The sequence below is a fragment of the Zootoca vivipara genome, chromosome 13, assembly GCF_963506605.1.
Source record: "Zootoca vivipara chromosome 13, rZooViv1.1, whole genome shotgun sequence".
NCBI classification, from domain to species: domain Eukaryota; kingdom Metazoa; phylum Chordata; class Lepidosauria; order Squamata; family Lacertidae; genus Zootoca; species Zootoca vivipara.
In genome coordinates, this window is record NC_083288.1 from 17785601 (window position 1) to 17810172 (window position 24572).

Here is a 24572-nt window from a genome sequence, read left to right on the forward strand (position 1 = left end):
GAGTTTCTAACGCTGCTAACAACCCTCAGCACCCTTAACAAACTACAGTTCCCAGGGTTCTCCTTTTCCCTCTGTGAGGCTGAGAAACAGTTAATGCCCCAAGGTCAAGCAAAAAGCTTATGGCTGAGTAGGGATTTGAACCCTGGTCTCCCAGCTTTTAGTCCAGCACTCTAACCACTATGCCACACTGGCTCTCACCAGCAGCTTGGTCTGGCTTGCCTTATCTCTTGCTGCTTGTACCTTACTGTGGTCTGGATCCCTTGGCTGCGCAGAGCTGGTGGCTTTTCCTTCCTGTCTCTTGAGCCGGACGGAGCTAGCCCGGGCTTCTATCGTAGCATTGCCTGAAGCGCTAAGAGATCAGTGCTGCCCATTGAGAAAGGAGGCAGAACACCTGAGTTTTTGATCCTCCGGAGGAAGGAAAACAGCCAGCCGTGCTAATGGGCGAACCTACTGGGGGGAAAAGATTACGTAGAAGTGACTGAAGTCCCAAGGGGGAAACCGGCTCTCGTCTCCTGGCAGTGTGATCCTTTTCCCATCATCTCATGTGCAAGCTAGTTCTCCACATCCCTCCCCCCTCCCCACAATCCCCGCTGCCTTATTTCTTCTGGAGCCTGGTTTTAATAGAGTGCCGAGTTCGATGCCAAACGTCGCTCCCCCTTCTCTCTTGCCCTTTTGCAGCTCAAGTTCCAGACAGCGATGAGCAATTTGTGCCTGACTTTCATTCAGAAAACTGTAAGTACTATGGCTGGGGAGATGGCGAGGAGGAGGAGGAGGGGAAGGTAGGGCTTTAGTGGGGAGAAGCCAGAAGGTGATGAAAATGTCTGAGACGCCAGCATGCCTGATCCCTTTCGCACAACCAAATGCGCTGAACTGGGAAGTGGGGAACCTCAGGCCCGAAAGCCAGATGTGGCCCTCAAAGTCCCTCTGCCTGACTCTATCCCAGTCACACCCATCATGCTTTGTGCCCTCCTTGAATGCTTTCCCTCCAGCCCCTCCCTCCCCGTCTTGAACACTGACAATGCTTTTGGCATTGTCCAGGGCAGCTGTCTACCAGCTCCATCTGGTACGCAGGCTGAGACCCTACCTGCCCAGAGACTGTCTCGCTAGTGTGGTGCATGCTCTAGTTATCTCTTGCTCGGACTACTGCGATGCGCTCTATGTGGGGCTACCTTTGAAGGTGACTTGGGCAATGGCTTTGATTGGCCAGCTAAACCAGGAGAGGGTCTCAAACCTGAAGGAGCGTCTCCACCCCCATCGTTCTGCCCGGACACTGAGGTCCAGCGCCGAGGGCCTTCTGGCGGTTCCCTCGCTGTGAGAAGCCAAGTTACAGGGAACCAAGGAGAGGGCCTTCTCAATAGTGGCACCCACCCTGTGGAATGCCCTCCCACCAAAGGTCAAAGAGGACAACAATTACCAGACCTTTAGAAGGCATCTCAAGGCAGCCCTGTTTAGGGAAGCTTTTAATGTTTGATGAATTTCTGTATTTTAATATTTTGTTGGAAGCCGCCCAGAGTGGCTGGGGGAACCCGGCCAGATGGGCGGGGTATAAATAATAAATTATTATTATTATTATTATTATTATTATTATTATTATTATCAAACCCTCGATGAGTTAGGGACTTCGCTGCATGCAAAGATAGGCTCCGGCGGATTGAGTGGATGAGACCAAGAGTGGGTCCAACAGTCAAGAAGGCGGTTTCTGCATGAGCTGTATAGGGAAGTGAGGGGCAGACGGGGCTCGTCCACCTGGGAAGGGCAGAAGGAAAGCTCTGATCCTAAAGCTGCCTTGTGGGATATCTCCGGGAGAAGAAAAGGCTAAGGAGTAAACCCTACACAAATCGAAAGTAGCATCCCTGAGATGGTTGGGCCTATACGCCTTCTTCTTGCTCTGCTTTCCTTTGGAGTGAGGCCGAGATTGTGGGTCTTTCTGTCTGTGCAGCCCAGGGCCTCCATACACACTGCCCAGGCTTGGCCTTCCAAATGCTGGGACTACAACTCCCATGGTGGCTGGCCATTGGCCATGCTGGACTGGGGCTGATGGGAGTTGGAGTCCAATGGCTTCTGGAGAACCACGGGCTCTTTCCTGTCGGGAGGCCTTGACACCTCGATTTCCTTTTCCCAGTAGCCCTTCACAGCCCCCCAGCTAAGATCAAGAAGGAGCCTCAGAGCCCATGTTCGGAAGCGGCGGGGTCCTGCCGGCGCAGACAGCCTTACCAGTACCGTAATGGGGAGCAATGCCTTTATGCCAGGTAATGAGTGGCTTACAACCCATCTCCCCTGATCTGACATTAACCAGAGGCACGCCTGTCATTGTGAGATGCGTTTCCAGTGTTCCTTGAAAGCGTTAAGAATTGATGTGCTGGCAATCTGTTCTTCAAGCGTCCGGTCAGCAAGACATGCCCTTTTCTTGGTCACTCCACCCCACCCCACCCCAGAAACAGCCAGCCAGCATTCCATGCCCACTAAACATTGGGTTGCTTTTGAGATTTCCCTCCCATCCATCCCTCCCCAACTTTTAGGGCTCCTCCAGCCCAATACTTTTTTATACTGCTGCAAACTTCAAGGTTTCCCTGCTTCTGCTGATACTCTCCTTTTGTGCATGGTTTTGCCTACCAGGGTGGATAAAAACCAATGATTTTTTTTAAAAAAATAAAAAAGTTAAATTGGATTTTTAAAAATGTAAATTGGATTTTTAAAAATGTAAATTGGATTTTTAAAAATTTAAATTGGATTTTTAAAATAAAATGCTTATGGAGGAAAAATCTAAAGCTAGTTTTCTATTTAAGTTATATTATAGTCCAAAGGCTATTCATCAGGAAAAAAGTGTTTGTTTTAAGTTTTTCATGTGTGCTAAAACTCAGTCTAAGTCTTTTTAAAAAATTGTTTAACCACATCAGTTAACAAACATGGACACATATGCTATAATGTTATTGTTTTAGTTAAAAAAATGGTTCAAATTGTTATTAGGGAAGGGATTGTTTTTCTCTTTCCAGTAAAGCACAGCAGAAAAGTTATCCAAATATAAACAGTTAACTTTTTAAACCTCACAATAATTTCATAATTACCTGCCTATGTATTTCTAATAGTATACCCAAACCACTTATTTTTGATATAACTGTAAATACTACTCTGAAAATTTATTATTCCATCTGGTTGCAAATATTAAGATTATACCAGCAAGAATGAGTCTTTCTTTTAAAAAAATGATTTAAATCAAGTCTTACTAGTGATTTAAATCAATTTGATTTAAATCAAACCCACCCTGTTGGCTACGTAATGATCTGTACCCGGAGAATGAGGTCGCTAAGAAAAACGAGCAAGTGTTTGAGAATCGCACGAGTTACCATGTGTCCGGGTTATGCTGGGTTAAGTGGAAGAGGTCACTGGGAGGAAGTAAGGTGTATATCTGTCTGCAACTGATGCCTGCGTATTTCTCTAGGCAAGAGTCAAACTTTGTGAGCTCCCACGGCCTACCCCAGGCTGCGCCCGGACGGGCATACCTTATGGAGCACAGGTGAGCCATGGCATTGAGTAGGTATCGTTTCGCAATGCATCCCAACCAATCCTGGAGGCTCAAGCTTGACCTCCAGCCACCGAATGCCAGGAGTCCTTGAAAGACTTTAGTGTTTCTGTAGGGATGGATTTAGACACCAGGAGAGGATATATTGCCTAGTTGTCATCCTTCCTTGCTCACACTAGCGAGATCAGCAGAGTAGCATCCTTTGCGGTTTAAACTTGGAAGCAAAGACAAGGTGGATTTAACCTTCTAGAAACAAAAACCCAGGATGCTACCGGTATAAGGCAGGCTGGATTTTTCTGATATTACCCCTTCCTCTCAAAAAGCCAACTGTCACACACACATTGTTTTGTGAAGAAATAAAAGTAGTATTTACTTACATATTCTAGCGATTACAGTAGCAGATTGAAGGTAGGCTTATAATTACTAAGTTACAAAAGTAACTTCGAAAGCACGTCAAAGTGCAAGTAGATAAATAGGTACCGCTACAGCAGGAAGGTAAACGGTGTTTCCATGTGCTGCTCTGGTTCGCCAGAAGCAGCTTTGTCATGCTGGCCACATGACCTGGAAGCTGTACGTTGGCTCCCTCGGCCAATAATGCGAGATGAGCACCGCAACCCCGGAGGGGGATTAAGTTAATATAATAAGAATAAGATTTTGAATTAGATTAGAAAACTCGCCAAAATTAATTAAAGAAGTTAGGAAATCCAGGAGGAAGAGAATCGTGGAAGCCGCAAACAAACTGTTAAGAAAATAAGATTTGGAATTTAGATGTTTTTTTTTCCCTTTTTTCCTTTTTTCATGTTTTTTCTTCTTCTTTTTCTATTTGTGGTTTTGTTGTTGAATTATAATGAAGAATTAGCTGGGGGATAAGCCAAACCTCAGAGCTCCTCCGCCTCTGTCCTCTCAGTGGCAGGGGGGGGGGAGGAGGGAGGGGGGAGGTCAAACCCAGCTTAAAAATGGACCCCTTTGTTTCTCAATGCCCATGGGTATCACTGGTGGCAGAAGTGGTCTTGTGGGTGGAGGGAAAATGAAGGGACAGAGTTTATTGTATATGTTGTGTATGTTTTGTCTCTATAAAGAAAAAATCAATAAAAATTATTATAAAAAGAAGAAAGAAAAAAAACAAAAGTACAAAATCCAAGTTAAAAAATGGTGAGCTCAGACATGCACATTTGGTCAGCTTGGAAGCCCGATGAAGATGGAGGAGGCACGTTTGCGTGCCTGAGAGCCTTTGCCGCAAGATGGGCGATAGCTCCGTCGGTAGAGCAGGAGACTCGAATCTCAGGGTTGTGGGTTTGAGCCCCATATTAGGCAAAAGATTCCTGCATTGCAGGGGGTTGGACTAGATAACCCTTGGGGTCCCTTCCAACTCCACAGTTCTGCGATTCTACCAAAAAGTGGTGGCTGTAAACTCACATCGCTTTGTATGGGGGAGCTGGCCAGCTTGTACAGTCGATCCTGGTTTTTGAACAGCTTAGTTCTCAAACATTTTGGCTCCGGAACGCCGCAAACCCGGAAGTGACTGTTCCGGTTTGCTAACTATTTTTTGGAAGCCGAACGTCCGGCGTGGCTTCCGATTGGCTGTAGGAGCTTCCTGCAGCCAATCAGAAGCTTCCTGCAGCCAATCAGAAGCTGTGCTTTGGTTTCCAAACGTTTCAGAAGTCGGATGGAACTTCCAGAATGGATTCCATTTGACTTCCAAGGTACGACTGTAGTGCGTTTCTTAAACGTTAGCTTTCACTGGAGGCGTTTGAGGCGTTTTAAACAGAAAGCCTGCAGTTGCACCCAGCTCTGGGCAGGGGGGTGAGACTAGATGATCACCGGGGTTCCCTTGAAGCCTGTAACCCTGTTACTCTATGCCCACTCTCTTTCTGTCCTCCTTCCAGCTCCTCATATCAGCTGCGTGGCGAGATGGGCCAATCCTTCCCCACCTCTCAAGCCTTGGGATCGGATGCCGCACCGCCTTATCAGCGCCCGCTGTCTGCCCCATGCCTCCCATACCCTGCTCAGGGCTTCAAGCAGGAGTACCATGACCCAATGTATGACCAGGCGAACCCGCTGGGGGCCGGTGGCAGCTCCCGGTACGCGACAGGAGTAGTCATCAAGCAGGAACAGATGGACTATGCTTTTGATGCAGGTAGGCAGTGAGAGAGTCAAGCTGAATTGTGGGGCGTGTGCGTGTGAGAGAGATGAGGGGTACTAGTATTTTTTCTTCAGCACAGCGTACCAAAGCCCATTAGCCCTGGAGAGTCATCTTGGTGGGGCCCCTCTTCTGAAGGGTGGGAGCACCCAAAACAGGGAAGTGGTCCTTTTTTAAAAATAAAATTTTTAAATGCAGGTTTCAGGTTTATACGTTTCACTAATTCTACAATCATTTTAGCATTCAAAACTTGACTTACTTCCCCCCCTTTCTGCAGTTCCTTGAATTTATTTTTAATATCTTCCGCATATCCAATATGCGGAATAATTGGTTCATTTATTCATCTACTTTAAATATATACTCTTATCAAACTGCAGGTTCTTACAGTAATCCTGCCAGTGTTCATATCTGTTTACCATTTATCTGTAAATATTCAGTAAAACATTTCCATTCTTTTATATATAAAAAAGGTTTGTTATCTTGATTTCTTATTCTTCCAGTAAGTTTCGCCATTTCTGCATATTGCGTGAGTTTTTGTATCCAATCTTCCTTTGCTGGGACGAAGCCAGCGAACTCCCAACGAAACTTGGAAGTGGTCCTGACTTGCTTTGGTGGTGTTGTTTTTTTTTACCAGGAATGGCTAACCTGCAGCCCTTCTGATGTTGAGAATACAGTTCCCATCCATCCCGGTCCATTGGCCATGTTGGCTGGGGAAGGATGGGAGCTGGAGTCAACATCTTGAAAGGCCAAAGTTGATTCCCCTTTTCCTGCGGGAATAGGAAAGCAGATTCCCAGAGGAAAAAGGGGGACTGCGGGCTCTCAGAAAAGAAAGGAGGAGAACGTTTTTAAAAAGAAAATAAAAAAGTTCTCTGCACGTGTTCAGGAACACAGAGCTTTGGGGGTGGGATGGGGGTGGAAAAAGGAGCTTAGTTAATTGTCTGTCAGGCTGCTAACTTTTCTCTACCTCTTTCTTCCCCATTCCCCTGCATTTTCATACTTTGCTATGTTTTCTCCTTGTAACGAGGGAGGCCCCTTCATGGATCAATGCCTTGTCGTGGCGAAGGGGCTTGAATAACTCAGAGAAGCTATGAGCTATGCCATGCAGGGCCGCCCAAGATGGACAGGTCATAGTGGAGAGTTTTGACTAAACGTGATCCACCTGGAGAAGGAACTGGCAAGCCACTCCAGTATCCCTGCCAAGAAAACTCCATGGACAAAGACAACAGGCATATAAAAGTTATGACGCTGGAAGATGAGCCCCTCAGGTCGGAAGGCGTCCAACATGCTACTGAGGAAGAGCGGAGGACAAGTACAAGTAGATTCAGAGCTGATGAAGCGGCTGGGCCAAAGCCGAAAGGACGCTCAGTTGCGGATATGCCTGGAAGCGAAAGGAAAGTCCGATGCTGTAAAGAAAAATATTGCAGAGGAACCTGGAATGTAAGAACCATGAGTGGAGGTAAGCTGGATGTGGTCAAAAATGAGATGACAAGAATAAATATCGACATCCTGGGCATCAGTGAACTAAAATGGAAGGGAATGGGTGAATTCAGTTCGGGTGACTATCATATCTACTACTGTGGGCAAGAATCCTGTAGAAGAAATGGAGTGGCCCTCATAGTCAACAAAAGAGTGGCAAAAGCTATAATGGGATGCAATCTCAAAAATGACAGAATGATCTCGATACGAATCCAAGGAAGACCTTTTAACATCACAGTAATCCAAGTTTATGCACCAACTACCGGTGCTGAAGAAAGTGAAATTGACCAATTCTATGAAGACCTACAACACCTTCTAGAAATGACACCAAAGAAGGATGTTCTTCTCATTACAGGGGATTGGAATGCTAAAGTAGGGAATCAAGAGATAAAAGGAACAACTGGCAAGTTTGGCCTTGGAGTTCAAAATGAAGCAGGGCAATGGCTAATAGAGTTCTGTCAAGAGAACAAGCTGGTCATCACAAACACTCTCTTCCAACAACACAAGAGACGACTCTACACATGGATATCACCAAATGGGCAGCATCGAAATCAGATTGATTATATTCTCTGCAGCCAAAGATGGAGAAGCTCTATACAGTCAGCAAAAACAAGACCTGGAGCTGACTGTAACTCAGATCATCAGCTTCTTATAGCAAAATTCCAGCTTAAACTGAAGAAAGTAGGAAAAACCACTGGGCCAGTAAGATACAATCTGAATCAAATCCCTTATGAATACACAGTGGAAGTGAGGAACAGGTTTAAGGATTTAGATTTGGTGGACAGAGTGCCTGAAGAACTATGGATGGAGGCTCGTAACATTATACAGGAGGCAGCAACGAAAACCATCCCAAGGAAAAGGAAATGCAAGAAAGCAAAATGGCTATCCAACAAGGCCTTACAAATAGCAGAGGAGAGGAGGCAAGCAAAATGCAAGGGAGATAGGGAAAGATACAGGAAACTGAATGCAGATTTCCAAAAAACAGCAAGGAGAGACAAGAGGGTCTTCTTAAATGAGCAATGCAAAGAAATAGAGGAAAACAATAGAATGGGGAAAACCAGAGATCTGTTCAAGAAAATTGGAGATATGAAAGGAACATTTCGTACAAAGATTACCATAATCAAGGACAAAAGTGGTAAGGACCTAACAGAAGCAGAAGACATCAAGAAGAGGTGGCAAGAATACACAGAGGAATTATACCAGAAAGATATGGAGGTCTCGTACACCCCAGTGTGGTTGCTGACCTTGAGCCAGACATCTTGGAGAGTGAGGTCTAATGGGCCTTAGAAAGCACTGCTAATAACAAGGCCAGTGGAAGTGATGATATTCCAGCTGAACTTTTAAAATTTTAAAAGATGATGCTGTTAAGGTGCTACACCCAATATGCCAGCAAGTTTGGAAAACTCAGCAATGGCCTGAGGATTGGAGAAGATCAGTCTACATCCCAATTCCAAAGAAGGGCAGTGCCAAAGAATGCTCCAACTACCGCACAATTGCGCTCATTTCACACGCTAGCAAGGTTATGCTTAAAATTCTACAAGGCAGGCTTAGGCAGTATGTGGACCGAGAACTCCCAGAAGTGCAAGCTGGATTTCGAAAGGGCAGAGGATAGCAAACATGCGCTGGATTATGGAGAAAGCTAGAGAGTTCCAGAAAACGTCTACTTCTGCTTCATTGACTATGCAAAAGCCTTTGACTGTGTCGACCACAGCAAACTATGGCAAGTTCTTAAAGAAATGGGAGTGCCTGATCACCTCATCTGTCTCCTGAGAAATCTCTATGTGGGACAAGAAGCTACAGTTAGAACTGGATATGGAACAACTGATTGGTTCAAAATTGGGAAAGGAGTACGACAAGGTTGTATATTGTCTCCCTGCTTATTTAACTTATATGCAGAATTCATCATGCGAAAGGCTGGACTAGATGAATCCCAAGCCGGAATTAAGATTGCCGGAAGAAATATCAACAACCTCAGATATGCAGATGACACAACCTTGATGGCAGAAAGCGAAGAGGAATTAAAGAACCTTTTAATGAGGGTGAAAGAGGAGAGCGCAAAATATGGTCTGAAGCTCAACATCAAAAAAACCAAGATCATGGCCACTGGTCCCATCACCTCCTGGCAAGTAGAAGGGGAAGAAATGGAGGCAGTGAGAGATTTTACTTTCTTGGGCTCCTTGATCACTGCAGATGGTGACAGCAGTCACGAAATTAAAAGACGCCTGCTTCTTGGGAGAAAAGCAATGACAAACCTAGACAGCATCTTAAAAAGCAGAGACATCACCTTGCCGACAAAGGTTCGTATAGTTAAAGCTATGGTTTTCCCAGTAGTGATGTATGGAAGTGAGAGCTGGACCATAAAGAAGGCTGATCGCCGAAGAATTGATGCTTTTGAATTATGGTGCTGGAGGAGACTCTTGAGAGTCCCATGGACTGCAAGAAGATCAAATCTATCCATTCTTAAGGAAATCAGCCCTGAGTGCTCCCTGGAAGGACAGATTGTGAAGCTGAGGCTCCAATACTTTGGCCACCTCATGAGAAGAGAAGAATCCTTGGAAAAGACCCTGATGTTGGGAAAGATTGAGGGCACTAGGAGAAGGGGACGACAGAGGACGAGATGGTTGGACAGTGTTCTCGAAGCTACGAACATGAGTTTGACCAAACTGCGGGAGGCAGTGCAAGACAGGAGTGCCTGGCGTGCTATGGTCCGTGGGGTCACGAAAAGTCGGACACGACTAAACGACTAAACAACAACAACAACGAGGGAGGAGGAATGTAAAAGGGGGCTAATGATAAATGCCGTAGCCGATTTTTTGCCCTCCGGATATTTACTACACTACAACTCCCATCATCCCAGGCTAGGTCTGATGGGAGTTGGAGTCCCAACAACTTTTGGAGGGTGGTGAGCAAAGACGCTATGTCTTACAGAGGTAAATAGAAGTTTAGCCCTGAATGATCTACTTTATACCTTATAGCAGGCCCTCCAGATGTTTTGGACTACAATTCCCATCTTCCCCAACTACTGGTCCTGTTAGCTAGGGATCATGGGAGTTGTAGGCCAAAACATCTGGAGGGCCGCAGTTTGGGGATGCCTGCCTTATAGCATGATCTGGGAAGACTGTGTCTGTCTTAAGCTGTAACCGTTGACCGTGTTTTTTTGGGTTTTTTGTTGACACGGTGTATGCGTTCAACTAAAAATTTAAAAATGTTTTGTAATGTACAATCACACAGCCCGTTTTGTGTGTTTTTCAAAAGCTGCTTTTTCTTAAGCTATTGATTATGTTATGGATATGTACAAGCTTTTCGGGTTCATAGAATTCTTCATCAGCCATTCTATCACTTTGATGAATCTTGAAAGCTTGCAGACTTCCACCCCACACTCAACTGCTTCCCCAAACTCAGTGTTCTTCTCCTTTTGGGGCAAAAATGACAAAATAAGTCTATAAGCTATCCATCTTTCTCTTTCCTTCCTTCCTTCCTTCCTTCCTTCCTTCCTTCCTTCCTTCCTTCCTTCCTTCCTTCCTTCCTTCCTTCCTTCCTTCCTTCCTTCCTTTCTTAAAAGAAAGCTACAGGTCACTTTCAAGCAGGCTGCACCTCTCCCCCCCACTCATTTCTCTGACCGAGAGGCAATCTTTTCTTGCTTTATTCATTTCCTTTTACTTCTCAGCCTGGGATGTTTCTGTGCTCAGTTTCATAGCTTGCAAGCTAATGAGCCTATGAGATGCGATCAAAAGGTGGCGGCTGTTCCTTAGGCAGGCCTACCCTCCTCTCGCACATCTCACTGTGGAGGGATAGCTTATTACACACTGCAAGATCTCTGAATAAGTTCTTCCAGGGCCAGCTCCAGCTACAAACCTCCTACAAACCTTTCCCCTGCCCTGGATAAATGACATCCTCTCCAGTGAGATTGGTCCTCTCATTCAGTTTTTTCAATAGCCTTCTAAGACCAGGGTGGGGATCAAACTGGGCATCGGCTTTTATGTGTCTATTGAACCGGTAACCATACTTTTCTTTTTCTTTTCTTTTTTTAAATATATTTTTTATTAAGTTTTCTGTTTTACAATTTAAAATACTCATTTTACATCCTTACAATATAAATGACTTCCCTTCTTCTCTTCCCGTAGCTCATTTTGCATACCATACATCCCTGCATATTTCACATAAACTAAACCATTCAGTATTTTTTTATCACATCCATCAAAACTTATTTACACCGTTGAATTCATCTTAATGCTACCAGCGTTTTTAAATGAACACAATTTTCACCCATATATTCAGGAAACATTTTCCAAACTTCTTTAAACGTATGTTCTTCTTGTTCTCTTATTCTAGATGTTAAATCTGCAAGTTGTGTGTATTCCATCAGTTTTAAAGTTGCCATTCTTCTTTGGTTGGGACCTCGCTTGTTTTCCATTTTTGGGCTAACAAAACACAGGCCGCAGTGGTAGCATACATAAATAGTCTTTTTTTGACACCTGGGAATCTCCCTCTGAATTATCCCCAACAAAAAAGGACTCTGGGTTGTGGGTTATTTTTTTAAAAAAGGTATTTTAAAACATTTTTTCCAATTCATTGTACATCATTTCCCAATACTCTTTTACCCTTTTACAAGTCCACCACATATGATGAAATGTACCCTCAACCTCGGTTACATCTCCAGCACTTATCTGATTCAGACTTATACATTTTAGCAAGTCTACTCGGAGTTAGATACCACCTGTAAATCATTTTCAGGTAGTTTATGTATCTATTCAATGGCTCCGCTTAATCAAACAGTGGTACCTTGGTTCTCAAATGCCTTGGCACTCAAAACAACTTGGAACCCAACACTGCAAACCGAGAAGTGTTCTGTTTTGCAAACTTTTTCTGGACGCCAAACGTGCTCCGTTTTGGGTGTTACGCTTCCAATTTGAGTGCCAAGCTGAGGTCTATCTGTTTTGGCTATTTATTTTGCATTTCTATTTCTGTCGCTTTTTTTGTTTTGTTTTCATGTGGAACCCAGTTCAGCCACTGATTGATCGATTGTGTGACTGCAGTACATTGTATATTGCTTTCATTTTATGGATCCATGGTCTTGTTATATAGTAAAATTCACGTCAAATTGCTGTTTTAGGGGTTGCTTTTAAAAGCCTGGAACGGATTGATCCATTTTGCATTACTTTCTATGGGAAAGTGCACCTTGGTTTTCGAACGCTTTGGTTTTGGAACAGACGTCCGGAACGGCTTAAGTTTGGGAACCAAGGTGCCGCTGTATTTTTCTGTGTACAAAACGAGACTGGCAACCCTTTCATCTGGCTGGAGACTTTTATCTGGCATGCGACGTTGTCGAGATTTCCTTTCCATCCACCCCCTTGCTTAAATCGCACCTTCCCTTTTCAGCTTATCGAACCCCGACGGCACGCCGTTATTCCGCTCTGGGGTGGCTTGACATTTTGTGACCTTCAAATACTAGAAGGGAGGGAGAGAAGCGGCGCTGCTGTGCTTCTTCCCAAGGCCTGGCGTTGCGTTGCGTTGCATAACCTCGAGCTGCCTCCCCCTTCCCCCCCCCCGCGTCCTGGCAGGGAGCCCTCCTGTTGCTGAATGGAGCAGAAAGGAATTTCATTCACAAAATGGAGGCACAGGAACTGGGCTCTGGGCTGGCGGGGTATCGGATTACAGCAAGGCTGCTCTCCTTATGGGCAGCTGACATCAGCGCACAGGCTGGTAACCGGAGCCAAATCTTGCTTGGCTCGAAGCCCAGAGGGAAGAGAGTCTGGGCATGCAACTTCCGAGCCCGGGGCGTCGAAATGCCTGGGTGGAACAGGGGTTTCTTTGGCTGCCAGAGAAGCAAAAAAACAAAACAAAAACAAAACCCAGCCCCCTCTTTCCGGCAGCCCTTAATTTTCTCCATGGGCAGCCTTTAAAGGCTTTTCCTGGGCTTGCCCCTTCCTCTCGGATGAACCTTGCAAAACCTCAGGCTGCTTTTGGGAGAGTGCGGGAGAGAAGCCACTCTTACCAATGTTATAAGAAAAAGCTGCTCCTTCCCCCCTCCTTTTAAAAGGTTTTTAAAAAATCTTTATTTAAATTCATTAAACTACAACACCATAAAATATACAGCATTTGTATAGGTCTTGATAGACAGCTGATTCCAATATCATTAAAAAAAAGTTAACTTCCCAATCACAACACTTCGCTTATCTTACAAATTCATTTTTAACTTGCGTTACTTTCATTTACATTTGTATCTCTAATTTACAATTCTCAATTTTTCCTTTCTAATTTCTATTCTCCTCATGACAGCCTAATTTAAGCAGATCATCAACTCAGTTTTTATATCGATTTTTTAAAAATACTCTTCCACAAACCCCCATTCCAATTTATATTTTTGTTTAGAAGTATTTCTAATTAGAATCATAGAATCATAGAGTTGGAAGAGACCACAAGGGCCATCCAGTCCAACCCCCTGCCAAGCAGGAAACACCATCAAAGCATTCTTGACATATGGCTGTCAAGCCTCTGCTTAAAGACCTCCAAAGAAGGAGACTCCACCACACTCCTTGGTAGCTAATTCCACTGTCGAACAGCTCTTACTGAGAGGAAGTTCTTCCTAATGTTTAGGTGGAATCTTCTTTCTTGAAGTTTGAACCCATTGCTCTGTGTCCGCTTCTCTGGAATTGCTGCCGTCATTCTCTCCAAATTCATAAATTCAATTAATTTTAGTTGCCAATCTTGAATTGTGGGCAATTCCTTCTCCATTTCTGGGCAATCAGCAGCCTAGCTGCTGCACATGCATATAGAAATATATTTTTTTCTATTATCTGGCATTATGTTCGCTGCTCCTTTCCCCTTATGGGGTACCCAAGAGCCCATATATAGAGTCCTTATGTAGGTTCTCTATCGCCAGGAGAAAATAACAGAGGCCAACCAGAGAATGTTGAGAAGCAAATCAGCTAGTAAGCCTGATCTTTATTAAACTGTTGCAACAGGGTGCTCACCCCCCCCCCCACATAAGACCTTAGAATTCCTATAACACCAACTTTTAAACGTTTAACCCATGCATTTGAAATGCACTGTTGTTCAGAGCCGTGTTTCAGTGTTGGGTTTTGATGCCGGGGGGGGAGGGGGGCAGGCTTGTGGGGCAAAAAGAGCTTTTGCTTAACAGGGCATCGTCTTGCATATTATGCAATCGTATCTGAAGCATTTTTAGCCTACTCTTCCCTTGAGAGAGGGGCTCCCAGAGAACTTGTAAATATCCGTAATAAGGCAATTGCAACACAAAAGGAAAAGGGATTGAGAATGAGGACGAAACCGCCCCCCGCCGCCCCCACAATCCAAGCACTAATTCTTAGGTGCAGTTCAAATGTGTTTGAATACACCATTGAAATCACACTTACTGATTCACAACACCCCTTCAAATATTTTCACAAGACTTACTATTGGCTACTGGACTTTTTTCTTAAGATATTTTTTTTTCAACACATAAAATTACTGCAGCTCGCACGTTTAGTCAATGAAAAAAAATCTGAGTTAAAGAAATATGCTAGCTCGGATAGATCTGAATCCATTTAGATTATTATTACTATTTTGAAAACACATACCAAAGGGTGAGGTTCTCTCTGCTGCTATTTGTTTTATTTATTTATTTAAATTTTTTTTAATCTCCCCTTTTATTTGAAGGGGGGTGGGAATTTCAGGCAGGGCAGCAGAAAGAGCAATAATAAAAGTTGAGCGCAAATCATTAAAGCAATTTAGTGTAATAATCCAAAGACTCAAACCTCTCCACCCGCCATACAGTAAAACCAATTGTAAATATTATTGCAGTGTGTTAATGAAGTGTTAGTGGAGTCTGTCTAGTATGGGGGCGGGCTCCCTGGCTAGCTAACTTTCTCCGGAGAGAGAATTCCACAAATATGAAGCCGCCACTTTTAGGATTTGCACCTCTGGAGGGAGGAAACCAAATCTTGCCTACTCAACCCAGCACTTTGTGCCTGTCTGTCTTTTTTAAAAAATGATTTATTTGGTTTTTCAACTTAAACTTTTACAGAGATATATCAAATAGAAGTCATAAAAACAAGATTCCAAGGAATCTCCTGGACTTCCATCCTCCCCTTTGTGGGTCCTATTATTAATCATTTCCTCCTGCATCTTTTACGATGATCCAAATTTTTTACATCTCTACAGTGGTACCTCTACTTACGAATAACTCTACTTACGAATGGAGCTCCGTCTGCCATCTTGGATGCGGTTTAGATAGGATTTTTTCTACTTACGAATTTTTAGATAGGGTTGCTTCGACTTACGAATTTTTTCTCCCAATGCATTCCTATGGGATTTGACTTACAATTTTTTTCGACTTACGAATGTGCGTTCGGAACACATTAAATTCGTAAGTAGAGGTACCACTGTATTTGTGTCCAGAATTCTGTCTTAATCTACAAGTGATATTCCAATCCTACTAACGATTTTAACTGTTTACAATGGTCTTTAAGATAAGTTTTTTTAAAATTCCCCATTCCTTATTAAAATTTTGGTCTTCATGATTTTTGATTCTTCCAGTCATTTTAGCCATTTCTTTGTCGTCCAACTTCTTTAGTTAATTTTAGCCATTTCGGCATAATCCGTCAACTTGATCTGCCATTCTTCTTTGGTCGGGATTTTATCTTCTTTGCATCTCTGGGCCAATAACATCCGTGCAGCCATGGTCGCATACATAAATAATATTTTCTGCTCCCTTGGGATTCCCGGCACTTAGAATTCCTAAAAGGAAGGCTTCAGGTTGTTGTTTTTTAGCAAAGGTTATTTTAAACATTTTTTTCAACTCATTATATATCATTTCCCAACATCCTTTTAATACCTTACAATTCCACCACATATGATAGAAGGTGCCTTCTTTTTCTTTACATTTCCAGCATACATTTGAGCATGTTTTATACATTTTTGCCAACATGATGTGAACTTTAAATTCCATTTCTCCTAAGCTGTAAGTTGTATATGATACCCAAAGTCTCTCGCCCAATGTATCATTACAAATACAAATACAATCTTTATTACGGCCCATAGACCCATCAGTTTGTTACAAAGCAATGCCCAATAAGGACATCCTGCCTTCAGGTTTCAGAAACGTTTTGTTCAGACTTAAGAGTTGGGATCATTGATTCTCACAACCACCGATAGAAATTTCGCCACTGCTAGTGTTCTAACATTTGACCGGTCTTCCAATAGGAACTTGTGTATCATTACTGATTTGACCCGTTTGTCTTTTGTATCTTTGTGTCTGCCTTATAGATGTCCCGAGCTGCCATTCGATGTATATGAATGTGGACCCTTTCCCAGTACATTCCAACCCCGACGGAACACTAGGTGAGGCATTTTCCTTGAAGGCCTTTTCTTGTCCGCAAGCCAATATCTCCTATTAGCTGGGCTGTTAGCCGTTTCTCAGTCTACACACGAGACCAGGCTGACTAGTAAAAGGCAGGTTTGTACACTCAGGAAAGGATCTGCCCTAAGTTTTCTGTATTTGGAGTTCAGCTGCAGTACATACGGGCCAGTAAGAAAAGCAAGTGTACTTTCTGAGCATTGCAGAGTTTCCATGTCACACAACCCTGGTTGGGCAAAACCAAGGGAATGCATGTGGCGTTAGAAGCTTTTATAGGGGTGAGCGGTTGTCATGTGATCACTTCCAGCCAATCTGGAGTGTTGCGAGGAGCACTGGGACACGTGACCAGTCCAAGCCAATCCGGAGCATAGCTGCCAAGTATCCCGTTTTCTCCGGGAAACCCCCGTTTTTACTTACCTTTTCCCGGTGGTCCCCCGTATCACTTCGTCTCCCGTTTTTCTCCGTTATTTTCTCCTGCCGGCGGCCATTTTTTTTCTTTCTGATTTGCCCTTCTATGGGCACCAAAAATGGCCGCCGCCGGCTTCAAAAGTCGCATTTACGCATGTCCAGAAGTGCATAGACGCGACTTCCGGTGTCGGCCATTTTTGGTGCCCGTAGATGGGCAGAGCGACACTGGAAGTTGCGTCGGCGCAACTTCCGGTGTCACACGGCTGCTGGTCCCGGATTCTGCAGTCCGGGACTTGGAAGGTAAGATCCGGAGCACTGGAAAGAAGGTTCTGGCAGCTAACCCTGGTTGATGAGTCAGTCATTCATCCCCCCCAAACGGGAACGTTCAAGACTCCTACTGCAAGTCAGATCTTTTTCTATGTGGTTGTTCACCAAGCAAAACTAAATTATGTTCATTTAGCCAAGCTATCTTTTCGAATCCATGTTAAAAGTTCTTAGTACCCCTCATTTTTGGAATGTGAAAGTTGAAAAAAAATCAGCACATGCCCTGCTGATGTGTTCTTCTTTTTACAGGGTACAGTTATGAGAAACAGGCACGGCCGTTCGCTGATGACGTCTGCGTCGTCCCTGAGAAGTTTGAAGGTCAGATACGCAATTGCCCTGGGTTATATGAGCTGCACCCCTGGGCCTCCCCCCATCTTTTCAAAGGTTGCCTGATTGAGCTAAGGAAACGTTTTGCATGAATTCAGTATTCTCTAAAACAAACAATTTAAAGAAATCTGAACCAGAGTGTCCAACTATGAGCCACAGATCACAATCCCTCCCTGCGTATGAAGAAAAACCCAAGTCTTTACAGCCTTGGAAATTTGCGGTATTTAAATGTAGGGCCTTTTTTCATGTGCACGGTTCTGGTAAGGAAAAGGAACCGGAGCAATGATCTTCACCGTCTTGCCCAAAGCTGAAATCTGCCTTCCTCTCTGAAAAGTCAGGTGGAGCTAGAATTGGAAAAATTAAATTTGAAATCCAGATCATAATAGAGGTGTGTGTGTGTGTGTGTGTGTGTGTGTGTTGGGGCAGGGGGCTAAGCCATTGTGTCTTACCTCAATGATGAGAAAAAGGGGTGGGCATCTGGGGAAAAAAAGACTTCGGCAATCCCACCCGCCAAGGAGCCCAATGTGTTTTGAAAATACGTAATTTTGGCTTTAGGAACCACCCCCAGAATGTAACTCCGTCATAAGTTGAGAGTTGCCTATAGACTTTGTGCTAAAATTCTTACTCTCTTCCAGGGCTTAATTTGTAGCAAGTCTTAGCTCGGGAATCGGCCTTTTTGTCAGACTCTTTATCTGCCCTGGAATATATGAAGTAACATGGAAAACCTGCAACAAAATGTTGCTGTGTAGCCCCATCTTCTAATGGGAGCACTCCTATTCCGGGTACCAGCTAACCACACTGGTGTCCAAGATGCTCCCTCTGTTCACGATTTTATACTTTTCTTTTCCAATGGACATTCAGGGCACCATGCTACTGAGTCCTCCTAGGGCTGTTTTGGAGGTCTTTTGCAAATATTTATATATACCTCTGCAAAACCTGGGCTTCCACCAAGCATACTGACGCCTGCCTCTTTGTTTGCTACTGGTCTTATTTTGGCTACTTAGCCCTTGGCACTCATCACCCGAGTTTGATTATAGAGGGAGCGATGAACTTTGAGCCAATGTTCGAAATTCACCAGGCGCCTTTTGCACCCGGCTATCGGCCACTTGCAACCAAGCGAAGATTCCCGGGTGCCAGGATAGCACCTGATGTCTCCACCATCTGGAGGTGCCATGCTTGGGGAACCTTGGATCTGGACTGCTTTCATATACAGTGGTACCTCGAATTCCGAAGGTTTCGACTTCTGAAGTCGGCAAACCCGGAAGTATTTTCACCGTGCGTGCGATCTGCGCCTGAGCAGAAGCGGGGCACGCGGCATGCGCAAAGCGCAAAAACGCGCTTCGCGCATGCGCAAAATGGACGCTTCGACATCTGAAGATTTCGACTTACGAAGAGCGCCGCGGAACGGATCGCCTTCGTAAGTCGAGGTACTACTGTACCAGGGCTGGCTCTAGGTAAGGTCCCGGTGGTGCGGGGCGCTGCATGGCAAAGCCGCGCGGAAGCCAGACAGGACGCTGCGAGGGCAGGGGCACCGGAGCGATCTCAGCGCCAGGGCGCCCGACCTGCTCCAGACTGCCCTGTACTGTACTAGCAACACATCCTGTGGAATTCTATCCCTTAAATTTTATCTGTACAATCGGAATGGATTTCAGGAACCAAAAAGGTGCATTGAAAAAGACAACTTTCAAGCCACCTAGCCCCAAAATGTCAATTAGGCATTTCGTTTTGGCGACTGTAACCCTGCTTTAAGGAGCCATTTGGTGCCTGGCTTAGACAGTCGTACCTTGGTTAACGGACGACTTGCGAGTCGAACGTTTTGGCTCCCGAACGCTGCAAACCCAGAAGTGCGTTTGCTGACTTTTTTTGGAACCCAAATGTCTGCCGCGGCTTCCTGCAGCCCATCGGAAGTCGCGCCTTGGTTTCTGAACATTTTTGGAAGTCGAACGGACTTCAGGAACACCTTCTGTTCAGCTTCCAAGGTACCACTGTGTATCTGAGTTTCTAACACTGCTTTGAATGTGTGTGTGTGTGTGTGTGTAGAGAAAGAGAGGGAGAGAGAGAGAGAGATGGATTGGAGAACCTTTGCCCCCCCCCCAGTTGTAATTAATTGAATCACATGCGCCCCAGCAGGCATGGCCAATGGGAGTTGTAGTTCGGCAGTGCCTGGTGAGCTAAGGGTGCCCCACACCTAATGCCCAGAGCATGCCTTTCCCTTACTACTGAGAGGGAAATGAAAAATTGGAGTTCTAGGCAGAGCTTCATGTTGGCACCTCCTTTCCTATTGGTTAAAATAAACAGAGTTAACATTCGGGGTGCTTCTTGTTTTCATTATGTTGGCTGTGCTTGGCAGGGGACATCAAGCAAGAAGGGGGTGGGTACCGTGAGGGCCCCCCTTATCAACGGCGGGGGTCTCTGCAGCTTTGGCAGTTCCTAGTAGCTTTGCTGGACGACCCAAGCAACTCCCATTTCATTGCCTGGACGGGCCGAGGGATGGAATTCAAACTCATTGAACCAGAGGAGGTGGGTCTTGTTTAAGGTTGAATTAATTTTTATACAGTCATACCTCAGTTTAAATACGCCTCGGTTTGAGTATTTTCAGTTTAAGTACTCTGGAACGGATTACTCCACTTTCCATTAGTTTCAATGGGAAAGTTCGCTTCAGGTTAAGTGCAGACTTCCGGAACCAATTGTGTTTGTAAACCGAGGTACCACTGTACTTCCCACCAAGTTTTGATTCCTGTGCCATTTAAAGCGTGTTGTTATCTCCTCCCTTTCTTCTTCCCCAAGTCAACTCCCATAAATGTGCCAGTGGCCATTGCTGGACAGGGAAGAGCACTCTGTGTGCACTCAGAGGCCACCTTCTCATCTGGCCAGCTAGCTAGTTTGTACCCCCAAATAAAAGCAGGCTTCAATGTTCGAACGTGGTGGGTTGTTGTTATTATTTTTTAGGTTCCTTGACAAGGTCTGTTTCGCATTAGAGTGGTACCCTGGTTCTCGAACTTAATCCGTTCCGGGAGTCTGTTGGACTCCTGAACCTGTTTGAGAACCAAGGCATGGCTTCCGATTGGCTGCAGGAGCTGCGTCGGATGTTCAGCTTCCGAAAAACGTTTGCAAACCGGAACACTTACTTCCGGGTTTGCGGTGTTCAGGAACTGATTTGTTCGGAAGCCAAGCCGTTTGAGTACCAAGGTACCACTGTATCGTTATTTATTGAATTTATATACCTGCTCTATATCCATAGGTCTCAGGGATAAAACAAGATAAAATCAGAATATAAAACCACAATGTAAATAATAATGATGATGATAATTTATTTATACCCCGCCCATCTGGCTGGTTTTCCCCAGCCACTCTGGGCGGCTCCCAACAGAATATTTAAAACACGATAAAACATCAAACATTTAAAACTTCCCCAAACAGGGCTGCCTTCAGATGTTTTCTAAAAGTCAGGCAGTTGTTTATTTCCTTGACATCTTATGGGAGGGCGTTCCACAGGGCGGGCGCCACTACCGAGAAGGCCCTCTGCCTGGTTCCCTGTAACCTCACTTCTCGCAGGGAGGGAACCGCCAGAAGGCCCTCAGAGTTGGACCTCAGTGTCCGGGCAGAACGATGGGGGTGGAGACGCTCCTTTAGGTATACTGAATAATCAAAATAAAAACATTTTTAGGGGCATAGAATTAAACCCAGCTTGTTTTTCTCTCTGCTCCCCACCTTCGATGGGCACGGCTGCAGGTGGCACGGCTTTGGGGCATCCAGAAGAATCGCCCAGCCATGAACTACGACAAGCTGAGCCGCTCTCTTCGCTACTATTACGAAAAGGGCATTATGCAAAAGGTTGGTTTTGCGTCTGGAGCGGAGGGCGGTTGTCCGGAGTTCAAGCTGGGTTGCGCTTGGGTGCAGTTTTGTCCCCACCCCCGAATTCCGCAAAGTCAAACTTGTGACTAAGGATAGAGAGCATGAATGCCAGAGTCGCCTCAGAGACTGGTTGTGAGAAGGCTGGCAGATTGGGGGCTAAATGAGGGCAGACTGAGGTTGGTGGGGCAGTGCCTCTCTCTCTCCCCCCCCCCCATAAATTAGTCTCCACTGCCTGTGCAGTTTGAGCTTAGTAAGGGACATGTGCGTTAATAGAAATTATTTTTAAAAAAAACAGCTACGAAAAAGGGGGGAAAGAGGAAGAAGTAGGAAGAAGAGAGGAATCGGAGAGAGGAAAAGGGACAGAAGCGAAAAAGAAAGGGGGAAAGAAGCAAGAAAGATGCTGCTCAGAATGTTGGGTTGCATAGTTACTTATCTCCTTGACATCTGGTGGGAGGGTGTTCCACAGGGCGGGCGCCACTACCGAGAAGGCCCTCTGCCTGGTTCCTTGCAACCTCACTTCTCGCAGGGAGGGAACCACCAGAAGGCCCTCGGAGCTGGACCTCAGTGTCCGGGCTGAATGATGAGGGTGGAGATGCTTCTTCAGGTATACTGGGCCAAGGCTGTTTAGGGCTTAAAGGTCAGCACCAACACGTTGAATTGTGCTCGGAAATGTACTGGGAGTCAGTATAGATCCTTTATGGCTGGTGTTGTATGGTCCCGGTGGCCACTCTCAGTCAACATCCATATTTGGGATTAGTTTTAGTTTCCGAGTCACCTTCAAAAGCATCCCCACGTAGAGCGCATTGCAGTAGTCCAAGCAGGAGATAACCAGATCATGCACCACTCTGGCGAGACAGGGCACAAGCAGGTAGGGTCTCAGCCTGCGTACCAGATGGAGCTGGTAGACAGCTGCCCTGGCACAAAGAATGCACCCCACGTCTGTTCTGGGGTCATCCATGTGGGGTTATTTGCAAGAACCGCTTGCTGCAGTACTATCTTTCCCCTCCATTCTCCCCCCTGCCTTACAGGTGGCTGGTGAGCGTTATGTGTACAAGTTCGTGTGCGAACCAGAAGCCCTCTTCTCCCTGGCTTTCCCCGACAATCAGCGCCCGTCCCTGAAGGCCGAGTTCGAGTGGCACGTCAGCGAGGAGGACACCGTGCCTCTGTCCCACCTGGACGAGGGCGTAGCCTATATGCAAGATCTCGGGGGGCAGCCGCCGTATGGGAAAGGCTACACCTACTAACTGCCAGAAGAAGAGACGGGTCAGATAATGGCCGAGTTGTACATATACGAAGACGCTTGTCGGTAATCACCAATGTAGAGTATTGCCTCTGCTTTCCTGACGCTGAACCGGACTGTACAGTGGGCTGCCTTTTTGAGGAGAGGGCAGTACAGTTGCCCAGTACCCAGATCTGGATTCAAATCCTGCCTTAGCCGTGGACTCGCTGGGTGAACTTTGGGCGAGCTGCTTTCATTCCAGCCTCCGTTCCCGAGGACTAGCGTCCTACCTCGCAGGGATGTTGTGAGGGCGGGGTCAAATAAAGATTGTAAAGTGCTTTGTACCATTTTTTGAAAATGCTATCTTGATTGATTAACAGTGGCAAGTGTACTCAGTAGTAAGTGAAATGAGAAGCAACCAAGCTAGAGGCTTTGAATACGTTGACTCCAAATTCGAAGCAGCTTCTCGCTGGCTGTGTGTGGTTCGCAGACTCTTTGAAGCCGTGGCGACCGGGAGAAAAATTGTGTGGCCTGGTTTTCTCCCTATCCCCCCTTGCAAATAAACATTAGGCACACAAACACTGCAATTTTATTAAGGGTCTTACCTTATTCCAGAAGGGGTCCTTGCTCTCACAGTTTCATGCCACAATAACTACATTACTCAGGAGTAAGCCCTACTGAATTCCATGGGGATTTCTCCCTAATCAGTAAGCAGATAATTGCAGCTTGAAGTGGCTGGTTTTAAAGGTTACGCACAGGGCTGTTAAGAAGGGACCCCATACATTTCTGGACCTATGGGGAAAATATTATTCATCTCCCCCAGCTTATTCATGTCTACATCTTTTTATTTCCAGTGGAGGGATATTAAGTGAGCTTAGGACCTGGGAGGCCACGGCTGAAGTCAGCCATGGAACTCAATTGTGCGTCCACTTTGGCCACTTACGGTCTCCCAGCCTAAGCCTACCACACAGGGTTGTTGTGAGGAAAATATGAGGGGGAGGAGATCCAGAAATGCCGCCTTCAGCTCCTTGGAGGAATGGATAACATTATAGTACAGTACAGTTTATATTCAGAAACATTATAATAAATAAATATTATAATGAATAATAAAAGCCTTTCTCCAGCATGTCTGCCCCCAATTTTAAATGTGGGGAGAGGGGGTGGTTTTCAGATAATGAAAAAAGCTTGACCTAAAGCCACAGGGGGAGAAAAAGAATCTCGGATGCATCCAGGCCTAGAAACACTGGACTTATAAATAGGTTCTTGGCAAATTCGATGTGTGGGTGTCTGCTGGGGCAGGCTTGCTTGGGTTGGGTGTACAAGCAGGGCACAATCATAGAATCTTAAGAGTTGGAAGGGACCCCAAAGATCCTCTAGTCCAACCCTCTGCAATGCAGGAATCTCTGCTAAAGCATCCGTGACAGATGGCCAAGCAACCTCTGCTTAAAAACCTCCACGGAAGGAGAATCCGTGCTCCAATATTGCACATGGGTTTTACACACAAAAGCTCTCCTCTGCAGCATCCTGCTTTTTTTTGCAAAGTGTCCAATAGTTGTCTTCTCCTTACAAGGAGACCCTGGTGCCTTTTTAAGTAAAGCAACAGAAAGGACTTTACTAGCACCCTAAGGACTTAACAAATTACAGTGTAAGCAGTTTGCTTTATCAGATTCCTTGTTCTTGGTAATCCATGAAAAGGTAAAGGTAAAGGGGCCTCTGACCATCAGGTCCAGTTGTGTCCGACTCTGGGATTGCGGTGCTCATCTCGCTCTATAGGCTGAGGGAGCCGGCGTTTGTCCGCAGACAGCTTCTGGGTCATGTGGCCAGCATGACAAAGCTGCTTCTGGCGAACCAGAGCAGCGCACGGAAACGCCGTTTACCTTCCCGCCTGAGCGGTCCCTATTTATTTACTTGCACTTTGATGTGCTTTCGAACTGCTAGGTGGGCAGGA

At 45.4% G+C, this 24572-nt stretch overlaps 1 protein-coding gene across 2 annotated transcripts in view; it reads left to right on the forward strand.

Annotated features, from left to right (window-relative positions):
• Positions 1-22968, forward strand: part of ETV4 (ETS variant transcription factor 4) — a 39312-nt gene extending 16344 nt beyond the window's left edge. For both annotated transcript variants that reach the window (XM_035136399.2, XM_060281418.1), the window contains 9 exons: positions 679-732; positions 2123-2249; positions 3440-3514; positions 5407-5657; positions 16401-16475; positions 17473-17541; positions 19901-20070; positions 21283-21384; positions 22434-22968. In XM_035136399.2, coding sequence (XP_034992290.2) covers positions 679-732; positions 2123-2249; positions 3440-3514; positions 5407-5657; positions 16401-16475; positions 17473-17541; positions 19901-20070; positions 21283-21384; positions 22434-22649 — 1139 coding nt within the window. In that variant the 3' untranslated portion in view covers positions 22650-22968. The remainder of the gene's footprint in view (positions 1-678; positions 733-2122; positions 2250-3439; positions 3515-5406; positions 5658-16400; positions 16476-17472; positions 17542-19900; positions 20071-21282; positions 21385-22433) is intronic.
• Positions 22969-24572: the final 1604 nt, after the last annotated feature.